The sequence below is a fragment of the Belonocnema kinseyi genome, chromosome 2, assembly GCF_010883055.1.
Source record: "Belonocnema kinseyi isolate 2016_QV_RU_SX_M_011 chromosome 2, B_treatae_v1, whole genome shotgun sequence".
In the NCBI taxonomy this organism is placed as follows: domain Eukaryota; kingdom Metazoa; phylum Arthropoda; class Insecta; order Hymenoptera; family Cynipidae; genus Belonocnema; species Belonocnema kinseyi.
Genome location: NC_046658.1, coordinates 166,575,365 through 166,587,005, shown reverse-complemented (window position 1 = coordinate 166,587,005; position 11,641 = coordinate 166,575,365). Strand labels below are relative to the sequence as shown.

The following is an 11,641-nucleotide window of genomic DNA, read 5'->3' as shown; positions in this document are numbered from 1 at the left end:
CAAATACACTTTAGCAATCTTTTATGAATAAAAAATAAACTTAAATTATTAATTTCTAAAAAAAAAAACAGAAAATTTTAATTTCACTACTTTGAATTTTCGCGGCATTTTAACTAAACCAGCTAGCGCCACCTATCCGATCCTCGAACGCGGACATCTTGTTAGGTGACGTCATAACGAGAAGTACCTAATTGAAGCAAGGAGGGGGGACCAAATCATCTTTTTCCAGAACCAATCACTATCAAGAATGAGGCGAAGCGCTCCAATCAAGTTTCGGCTTTTCTAAGTTGAATGTCGCAACTTGTAAATAAATGGGTAAAAACGAGTGTATTATTGGTGGAAAACCTGATAGATTGGAAAAGGCACATGTGGATTCACTGCATATTGAAGAACTGTCAAAACGTGTCGACTCTCGAGCATTCTTTTCACTTCTTTCACCGAATATTTGTTGATAATTATTTCATTTCGGTAAGTAGAGTTAAATATTAAAATATACATTTTTAAAGAATTGGTGTGATTTATTCTAACAGCTTAAAGAATTAATAAAGACGCTTAAAACTTTATCCTAACCTCAGTTATTGGAAAATACGAACGTACTAGATGTTTTTGTTTATCTTGGGATTTATACGAGGGAATTAACAAATTTGAAGAAATTTCGGATAAATTTTTAGCATTTTTAAAGATTTTAAAATCGTTTTTAGGGCTTTTAAGAAATTTTACAGGATTTAAAAGATTTTATTGAATCTCCAAGGATTTAAAAAAATAATTAGTATTTTGATCATGAAATTCGGTTACAAACAAATTTTGTAAGGAAATCAATATTTTTTCGCAATTCCAGGAAATTCATTACAGAAATTAGTATATAGAAAACGATTATAGAATAATCAATATTGGAAGCATTTTTTAAATCTTTTGCAATCCTTTTTCATTTTTGGTTGAAAAGTTATGGATTTTTTCCTTTAAAATTAAGCTATAATTTTGAAAAAATGTTTTCTTTTTGGTTGAAAATGAATTTTTAAACTAATACAATTTTTATTTGAAAATTTATGTATCTTGTTGGTTTTTTTTTTACTTGAAAATTCGTCAAACTTAAAAAATAATTTGGAAAAATACTTAAAACTTAACATAAAAAACTTGTAAAAATCTCTTGAAATCTTTGAAGTAGTTAGAAATGTATAAAAATCGTTTAAAATTCTTTAAAAATCTGTTAAGATAAGTAGAAATAATCTTAAATCCTTAGAATATAAATTAAATTTGTTGAAATTCTTTAAAATTTCTTGAAATTTTTGGTAACTAGAAAATTCTTTGAAATTTGTTTAAACTTGTGAAATTTTTTGAAATCTTAAAAAACCTTAGAAATTTGTTTTATTTTTTCATCACCCAAAATCTTTGAAAATTGCAGAAATCCCTTAAAATAAAATTTCTTTTATTCCTTAAAGTTCTCAAGAATTCGTTGAAGTCCGTAAACTTTTTGGAAATCATAAAAAAATCATTTAAAATTCCTTAAATAGACATTAAATATGTTGAAGACTGCAGAAATCCCTTGAAAAAAAATTTTCCGCCTAAAATTCTCTAGAAATTCATTGAAATCCTACAAATGTTCGAAAATCTTTAAAATCCATTAAAATAACTAGAAATAGTTTGAAATCCCTAGAAGATAAATTAAAATAAATTTATTAAAGTTCTCTAAAAAAAAATTCGTTTAACTCGATAGAAAATTTTGAAATCCTTGGAGATTCAATAAAATTTTTTTTTTTCCCTAAAGTTCTCAAGAATTCGTTGAAATCCGTAAAATTTTCGGAAATTAAAAAAAAATCCAATAAATTCTGTAGAAATCATTTGAAATTCCTTAAAAATATACATTAAATATGTTGAAATTCTTAAAAATTCCATCAAATATTTGGAAACTGCAAAATTCTTTGATATTTCTATATGTTTTGGAAATCTTTTGAAATGTTTTAAAATAATTAACATCATTTGAAAGTTTTTTTTTCATATCCCTTGAAATCTGCAGAAATCTCTTGAAAAAAATTATTTTTTCTCCCTAAAATTCTCTAGAAATTCATTGAAATCCTGAAAATGTTCGAAAATCGTAAAAATCCATTAAAATAAGTAGAAATAATTTAAAATCCCTAGAAGATAAATTAAAATAAATTGATTAAAGTTCTCTAAAAAAAAATCCGTTCAACTCGCTAGAAAGTTTTAAAATCCTTGGATATTCAATAAAATCCTAAAATAAAATTTCTTTTTTTCCGTAAAGTTCTCTAGAAATTCTTTGAAATCGTAAAAATCTTTCGAAATCGTAAAACTCCATAAAAATAAATATAATCATTTAAAATCCATAGAATATAAATTAAATCTGTTGAAATTCTTTAAAATTTCTTGAAATCTTTGGTAACTCTAGAAAATTCTTCGAAATTTGTTTAAACTTTTGAAATATCTCGAAATCATTTAAAATAAATTAAAATCTTTGGAAACCGCAGAAATTCCTTTAAATACAATTTCTTTTATTCCCTAAAGTTCTCAAGAATTCGTTGAAATCCGTAACATTTTTGGAAATCCTACAAAATCTGTAGAAATTATTTAAAATTCCTTAAATATACATTAAATATGTTCAAACCTGCAGAAATCCCTTGAAAAAAATTAATTTTTTCCCTCTAAAATTCTCTAGAAATTCATTGAAAACCTGAAAATGTTAGAAAATCTTGAAATTCCATTAAATTAAGTAGGAATAGTTTAAAAACCATAGAATATAAGTTAAATCTGTTGAAAGTTTTTGAAATTCCTTAAAATCTTTGGTAACTTCAGAAAATTCTTTGAACTTGTTTAAACTTTTGAAATTTTTGGAAATCTTTTTAAATTAATTAAAATCTTTAAAAACCTTAGAAATTGGTTTTATTTTTTCATCACTTAAAATCATTGAAATCCGCAGAAATCCCTTAAAATAAAATTTCTTTAATTATTATTCATATAAAATGTATTCCCTAAAAAAAGTTTTTTTTTTTCATATCCCTTGAAATCGTTGAAACCTGCAGAGATCCCTTGAAAAAAATTATTTTTTCTCCCTAAAATTCTCTAGAAATTCATTGAAATCCAAAAAAATGTTTGAAAATCTTAAAAATCTATTAAATTAATTAGAAACAATTTGAAATCCCTAGAAGATAAATTAAAAATCCGTTAAACTCGCTAGACATTTTTCAAATCCTTGGAGATTCAATAAAATCCTAAAATAAAATTTCTTTTGTTCCCTAAAGTTCTCTAGAAATTCTTTGAAATCGTAAAAATCCATAAAAATAATCATTGAAAATCGATAGCATATTAATTAAATCTGTTGAAATTCTTTAGAATTCTTTGAAATATTTGGTAACTAGAAAATTCTTTATTTTTTTTTAAACTTTTGAAATTTTTGAAAATCTTTTAAAATTACTTAAAATCTTTAAAAACCTTAGAAATTGGTATTATTTTTTCATTACTGAAAATCTTTGAAATCCGCAGAAATCCCTTAAAATAAAATTTCTTCTATTATTATTTATATAAAATTTATTCCCTAAAAAAATTCATTAAAATCTGTAGAAATCATTTGAAATTCTTTAAATAGACATTAAATATGTTGAAATTCTTAAAAATTCCATCAAATATTTAGAAACCCTACAAAAGTTCTTTGATATTTGCATATCTTTTGGAAAACTTTTGAAATTTGTTAAAATAGTTTAAAATATTTAACATCCTTTGAAAGTTTTTTTTTTCATATCCCTTGAAATCGTTGAAACCTGCAGAGATCCCTTAAAAAAATTATTTTTTCTCCCTAAAATTCTCTAGAAATTAATTGTAATCCAAAAAATGTTCGAAAATCTTAAAAATCTATTAAATTAAGTCGAAATAATTTGAAATTCCTAGAAGATAAATTAAAAATCCGTTAAACTCGCTAGACGTTTTTCAAATCCTTGGAGATTCAATAAAATCCTAAAATAAAATTTCTTTTGTTCCCTAAAGTTCTCTAGAAATTCTTTGAAATCGTAAAAATATTTCGAAATCGTAAAAATCCATAAAAATAAATATAATCATTAAAAATCCATATCATATTAATTAAATCTTTTGAAATTCTTTGAAATTCTTTGAAATATTTGGTAACTAGAAAATTCTTTTAAACATTTTAAACTTTTGAAATTTTTGAAAATCTTTTAAAATTACTTACAATCTTTAAAAACCTTAGAAATTGGTTTTATTTTTTTATCACTTAAAATCTTTGAAATCTGCAGAAATCCCTTAAAGTAAAATTTCTTTTGTTATTTATATAAAATTTATTCCCTAAAAAAAATCCATTAAAATCTGTAAAAATGATTTGAAATTCCTTAAATACACATTAAATATGTTGAGATTTTAAAAAATTCCGTCAAATACTTGGAAACTGTACAAAATTCTTTGATATTTTTAAATCTCTTAGAAATCTTTTGAAATGTTTTCAAATAATTTAAAATAATTAAAAATATTTCGAAATTAAAATAAATTGATTAAAGTTTTCTAAGAAAAAATCCGTTCAACTCCCTAAATATTTTTTTAATCCTTAGACATTCAATAAAATCCTAAAATAAATGTTCTTTTCTTCTCTAAAGTTCTCTAGAAATTATTTGAAATCGTAAAAATCTTAAGAAATTGTAAAAGTCCATAAAAATAAATATAATCATTCAAAATCCATAGAATATCAATTAAATATGTTGAAATTCTTTAAAAATCCTTGAAATATTTGCAACCCTTAGTAAGTTCTTTGATATCCTTAAAAAATATTAACTTAAAAACGTAGTAATCCCTTCAAATAAAATGTATTCTATTCCCTACAGTTTTATATAAATTCTTTAAAATCCTGAACATTTTTGAAAATCCATTAAAATAAGTAGAAATCTCTACCATATAAATTAAATCTTGTGAAATTCTTTCTTTGGAATCTTTTGAAATAACTTAAAATCTTTAAAATGCTTTAAAATTTTAAAAAATGTCATATCCTTTGTTATAGCATTTCTTTTATTCCTTAAAGTTCTCTACAAATACGTTGAATCCTGAAAATCGTAAAAATTCGTTAAAATAAGAAGAAATAATTTTAAATCCCTAGAATATTAATTCAATCTTTTGACATCCTTTAAAATTCCTTGAATTTTTTGAAAACCATACCAAATTTTTGATAATTTTTTACATCTCTTAGAATTCGTTAGAATCTTTTTAAAAATCTTAAAAAGCCTTTGAAAGTTTTTTAATTTTTCCATATCTCTTGAAAAAAAAATTCTTATATTCTCCAAAATGCTTTGAAATGTCTGAATTTTTTTTATGTTTTGAAATTTTTAAACCCCCTTCGACTCCCTAGAAAGTTTTTTTTAATCTTTGGAAAGTGTAAAAATCCTTCAAAATTGATTGAAATCCCTTGAATTATTCTCTTTTTCCCTGAAAATTATTAAATTTATTCCCCAAAGTTCTCAAAAAATTCGTTGAAATAATTCAGAATCCCTAGAATATAATATAAAATAGTGAACTTTTAAAAAATTTCTTTTGAAATTCTTTGGAATCTTTAAAAATAACTTAAAATCCGTTGGAAGTTTTTAAACTTTTTTCATATTCCTTGAAATCATTAGAAATCCTTTGAAATAAAAATTCTTTTGTTCTCTAAAATTCTCTAAAAAATTCATAGCAATCCTAATCTTTAAAAATCGTAAAAATGCATTAAAATTAGCAGAATTCGTTTAAAATTCGTAAAACATGAATTAAATATTTTTAAATCTGTTAGAGTTCTCTAGAAATTATTTGAAATTTCTGGAGGTCCTATAAAATCCCTTAAATCTGGTGAAATTCCTCAGAAAAATTTTTTGCCATCCCTTAAGATTTTGGAAATCCCTTAAAATAATTTAAACAATAGTAATTTAATTAGTGTATTTATTTATATACTGCCTTTCTTGTAATGATTTTTCTAGAATCGCAAAAAAAAGAGAGAAATTCACTGTAGGAAAATCATTATACACTGAATATTGATTCGCAATTCTAAATAGAATTAAAAATTTTAATTTAAAATTTAAAAATCTTTAATTAAAGATTTTAAATTTAATGAAAATTTAAAATCATGAAAAAGCAAAGCAAAAAGAAAGTAACAAAGCTATTTGAAATATGCTTCAGATACTTCTAAAAATCTGTCGAGATGACACCGCCAATGGAAAGAATTTCGATCCTCGAATCGATCGAAAAGGACATTTTTACCATTTTGCAAAGTGCAGGTCAAGCTTTTATGGAATTGAGTAAAGAGAAATCGAGTCTAAAACAAGCCGAAGGGCACACTCATCAATTTTTAAAATCGCTTAGTACCGTAGAAACGAAACTAAGTGACCAGATCAATTATCTCACCCAAGTATCTACAGGTAAAATATTTTTTAAATCAAAAATCCAATCTTCAAACTTTTAATTAAATTTTAATTTTAATTATATTAAATTTTTAATTTAATTAATTAGAATTTTTTATTTTACCTGGAAATGTCAGGGAATTTTTTCGAGAGTGTACGTAATTTATGGTTTCGAAAAATAATAGGATATGGGCCTTAAAACTAATGAACAATTTTTGGGTTTAAAATAATACGTGCTTTGGAAAATTCCCTGATTTTTTCTTGAACAATTTTTTATTTTCAATTGCAATTGATACATGTAAGTTTAAAATTGATGTATTTTGAGCAAAAAATGAATTCTACAATAAAAGATGACTTGTTAACAAAATGCTTGAATTTTCCACAAAAATAATTAAATTATCCACCAAATAATGGAATTTTCTGCCTAAAAAGATGAATTATAAAAAAAAGGCTAACAAGTTGATATGTCATTCAGAACATTAAATTTAATTTAATAAATTCATGTTAAAACAAAAAAGGCGAAATTTAAAATGAAAGAAAAAAAGTTCGTCTAAATTGTTGAATCTTTAAAGCAAAAGAAGAAATTTCTGAGAAAAATTCGATTTTCAATCAAAATATATGAATTTTCATTTTAAAAAATTAATTTTTAACAAAGTAGTTTAGAATTTCAACCAAAGAAAGGAATTTTCAACTAAAAATATTAGTCTTCAACAAGAAAAAAATTATTTCTTGACAATGCGGTTCAACCAACATTTACAAACAAAGTGGTTGAATCCTCAAGCAAAGAAGATTAATTTTTAATCAAACAGTTTTATTGGAATCGAAGAAAGATGCAATTTCTACTAAAATCAATGAATTTTTAAAATAAAAAGATCAATTTTCAAAAAATAGTTGTATTTTCATCCAAAATATTTTTTTTTTTTTTTGAGTTTTCAACACTGATATATGAATTTCATTTCATTTTTATCCGAGAAAGATGCAATTTCTACTAAAAGAAATTAATTTTTGAAATTAAAAATACAAATTTTCAACAAAGAAATAAATGCCTTTTCAGTCAAAAAATATTTCAATTGACTTTTCCATGTTTTGAAGAAGAAGTAAATTTTCTACGAAGATGCTTGAATTTTTAACCAGAAAGCATGACTTTTGTATAAAACTATATTTGAATTTTTTATCAAATAGTTGCATTTTTGGCTCGGAAAGATGCAATTTTTACTTAAATAAATGAATTTTTAAATTAAAAAGCTAAATAAAAAAAAAATGGAGGAAAAAATAATTTTTCTACGAAAATAATGGAATTTTCAATTCAAAAAGACGAATTTTTAACAAAACAGTTGGATTTTCATACAAGAAAAAATTCAATTTTTACCAAAATAAAAGAATTTTTATCTTACAAAGATAAATTTTCAACAACAAAAAATAGTTATTTATAACTGAAATTCCTTGACTTTTTTTTTCATTTTTGAATTTCCAAAAATTACAGTAGCTAACAATGTTTTCTTGGTTTATAAAAGTAGCTTTATATTACCAGATTTATTAATTTAGTTGAAAATTCGTTTATTTTTTGGTTGAAAATTATTTTTTTTTAACTGAAAATTGAACAATTTTCATTTTCGTTGAAAAGTTTTATTTTGTGTTAAAAATTCAACTGTGAAAAAGCAACCTTGAAACTTCGTTTGTTTTTTTAAACATTGAACTATTTTTTTTTTTAAAAAGCTTTTGTTGTTGAAAATTAATTTTTTTTGTTGAAAATTCATCTAATCCAGTTCAATACTCCATCATTTCACTTGAAAATACGTTTGTTTGAAAAATAATTTTATGAGTTGGAAACGAACCCACTCCATTTTTTGTTGAAAATTGATCGCTTTTAGTTAAAAATGCGATTATTTGGTTGTAAATGAAAGTTTTTGGTGAAAATTCATATTTTCTGATTGAAAGTTCAACATTTTTTTTTTTTAATGGTTAACGATTGGTTAACGAACTATTTTGTTGCAATTTCGTATTTCTTGGTTGAATTTAATTGTTTTCTATTTAAGATTAACAATTAATTTTTTTGGTTAAGGATTCATCATTTTAATTGAAAATTTATCTTTTTGGTTAAAGTTTTAACTATTTTGTTTAAAATTATTTTTTTTTTATGCAAACTAATATTTTCAGTTGGAAATTCAACTATTTGTTTAAAAATTCATCTATTGATTATCCTTCTTGAAAGTGGAATATTTTTACTTGAAATTTTTCTTCTTGAGCTGCAAATAATTTTAAGCAATTTTAAGCTAGTAATATATTAAAAATTGAACGATTACATTTTTTGCTATAAACTGAACACTTTTTAAAGTAAAAGTTAAATTATTTTCATTTTTTAATAGTTTAAAAATCCTTAATAAGCTTCAGAATTTTATTTCAAAATCTTGAAAAATCTACATTTTCTTTTACATTTGTTCAAATTAAAAATTATTTTTGAAAACTTTTCAGAACTTCTAAATCTTTTCAAATGATTTCAATTCTTCCCTAATTTTTTTTATTCTGCAAGATTAAAAATATTTCCTTAAAATCTTCCAGATTCATTTTTTGACAATTTTATCAATCTTTTTAAATATTCTCTTAAAAGTAACTTTTGAAAATAAAATTTAATTTCCAATTTTCCTAGGATTCTTATGAAAATGTTTTTTATTCTTTTGAGGCCTTTCATAATTTTTAAAAAGCTTTTAAAGTTTTTGTTCGAAATTAAAATTAATTTTAAATCTTTTCAGACCTTCTAAATATCTCTTCAAGTTACTCAAAATTTTTCCAGGAATTATAAATAAAGTAAACAAATTTTTTCAAATAGACAATCAAATATTTCGAAATATTACGCAATTTTCTTTTTTTCGTAATTAAAAAGTAGACAATTTTAGACCAAAAAAGTATTTTAAATGTAATAAAAGCCTTTATTTGTGAATATATTATTTTGATGTTATTTGAAAATTGAAAACAGTTTATAAAATTTCAATCAGGTGTTCACATTTGTTTAACTATTAAGAATTTCCAGTTGAAACAGTTTAATTTTCAACGTTAAAATCTCGAAATTCTTAAATTTTGAACTGATTACGAATCGTATTGTCAAATCAATTATTATTCACTTGTTGATCCCTAATGAATAATTCAATTTTAAAATTAATTATAATTTATATTCACATTCGATCAACTAAAAAGATTTTTTTTTTGTAAAAAAATGGTAGATTTCATACGCTACTAATTTAATGTTTTTTAATGAAAAATGTACGCTTAAAAATTAAAATCCAAAATGGAAATTGTTTTAAATGGAATATATTCGAAATATTTGTTTCTCTAAAAATTTGTAAAATTTCCGGTCATTTTCCGGCCCAGCGGCCTGAAAAATATCTTTTGTTTAAAATATTAATATGTTAAATATGCACTGAAAAAGTATAAAAAGAGAAAATAAAAATTGGATTTAATTTTGATTAAATTTTAACAACTTTAGGGACAAATTCACCGTTTTTATACATTTAAATATTTGCAAGTACTGCGAAAAACACTATTTACAACAAATTTATATTAATTAATTTATAATAATTAATATTTCTAAAAAATCTGGCATTGTCAGGGAATTTTTTTCTACGTGAGTTGACACCCTGAGAATTGTTTTAAAATGAGCAGTTTTATTTAGTATTTGTTTGTAATAAAAATTTGTCCCACGTAGTAAAATATTAAAACTATTTTTTTTTGTTTTTTTCTTTTCACAGGACAACCACACGAAGGTTCTGGATACGCAAGTCAAAAAGTGTTGCAAATGGCTTGGCACAGACTGGAACACGTTCGAAGCAGAGTGAACGAACTTGAACGAATGAGGACTAAACATGCTCACGGAAGATCGGGAATGAGGCCCAATCCGTCTCAAATGCCCCCGGCAAATGCTGTCCAACCACCTCCGAATAATCCAATTTCATAGTGCCAAACTTCCCGGGAATTTACATTTTTGAGGCTATGATAATTTATGATACTTTAAAGGCAATACAATTTATATTCTTTAAAATATTACAATAAATCAAAAGTATTACGCTACTTGATGCCACTCTGTACACTTATTATTGTGTTATTGATTGAAAATAATATAGATTTTACCGAAAAAACATTGAAGAGTATTTAATTAAATCAATTTTTTATATTCTAAGATATGGAGACTTAAAAGATTTAAAGGATTTTTAATATTTTAAAAAGGGAACATCAGATGTCAAATATTTCAACACAGTTCAAAGATTTTAAACTATTTAAAAATGTTTTAGAAGATTTTGAAATATATCACAAAGATTTTTAATCTTTTAAATGAATAAAAAAGATTTTAGAAATATTTCAAAAGTATTGCAAAGAATTCATAAGGATTTAAAAGGATTTTAAGAATTGACAAGATTTCAAAACGTGTAAATAACACCAGATTTCAAATATTTTAAAGAATTTCAAAAGGTTTTTAATTCGAAAATGTCTTACTTGAAAAATTCTCCATGTTAGATTTTTTTTTAAGTGTATATTCTTAACTTAAAGAATTTTTAAGTGCAGTCTTGAAGAGTTAAACAATTAATAGCGTTTACAGTTGAAATTTTTTGATAAAAAAAACAGTTTTATTTTATCAACTGCAAATATAAATAAATAATTTTTAAAGGGGAACTGTACTTAAAAAAAAATACAAGAAGATTAAATTGAAGACAAATATTAAAAAAAGAATTTTGAATTGTTAAAATTTCGAAAAGCTTTAAAAAATTTAACGTTAAAAATTGTATTGTTATATTTAAAAAATGCTTAATTTATTAAGCGAAAATTTTGCATTTTGAGTTATAAGTAATAATTGAACAATTATTATTTGTAGAAAAAAATTGAATAATTTGAAGCGATATTTAGAAGTTTTGAAAAAATTCAAAACTTCAAATGATATCAAGTAATTTAAACGAAGTGTGTGGAAATTTCTTTCAGAACTTCTAAACATATTTTTAAATGAATAAAAATTTTTCCTAAAATTTGTATAAATTCCTTCAAATTTGAAAAAAATCTCTCTATTCTCAAAATCAAAAAAGTCTATTATTATAGAAGTAAAATTATTCAAATATTAGCATTCAAAAAGAATATATATTATTAATTAAAAAGTTCTACTCTTAGTATTCCTCAAATTTATATCATTTATTCCACTCATTATAATTTCACGATAAAAGAAAGAAAACAAAGGAAATTTAAACCTACAAACTAAAAATAACGCCGAAATTTTGAACCGGGCC

General features: G+C 23.0%; 1 protein-coding gene across 1 annotated transcript; it reads left to right on the top strand.

The window, feature by feature from the left end:
* The first annotated feature begins 343 nt into the window (after window positions 1-343).
* LOC117167406 (mediator of RNA polymerase II transcription subunit 11) lies at window positions 344-10,507 on the top strand. Its single transcript, XM_033352305.1, has 3 exons — window positions 344-468; window positions 6,157-6,395; window positions 10,121-10,507. The coding sequence occupies exons 2-3, from the start codon at window positions 6,179-6,181 to the stop codon at window positions 10,324-10,326; spliced, it is 423 nt and encodes a 140-aa protein (XP_033208196.1). The 5' UTR covers window positions 344-468; window positions 6,157-6,178; the 3' UTR covers window positions 10,327-10,507.
* The last annotated feature ends 1,134 nt before the right edge of the window (window positions 10,508-11,641 follow it).

What these genes read in the sequence shown, in the direction of transcription:
- LOC117167406 (XM_033352305.1), top strand. Translation starts at nt 6,179, where the DNA reads ATGACACCGCCAATGGAAAGAATTTCGATCCTCGAATCGATCGAAAAG. An exon ending in TCTCACCCAAGTATCTACAG is followed by an intron (nt 6,396 to 10,120) that starts GTAAAATATTTT and finishes TTCTTTTCACAG; the next exon opens with GACAACCACACGAAGGTTCT.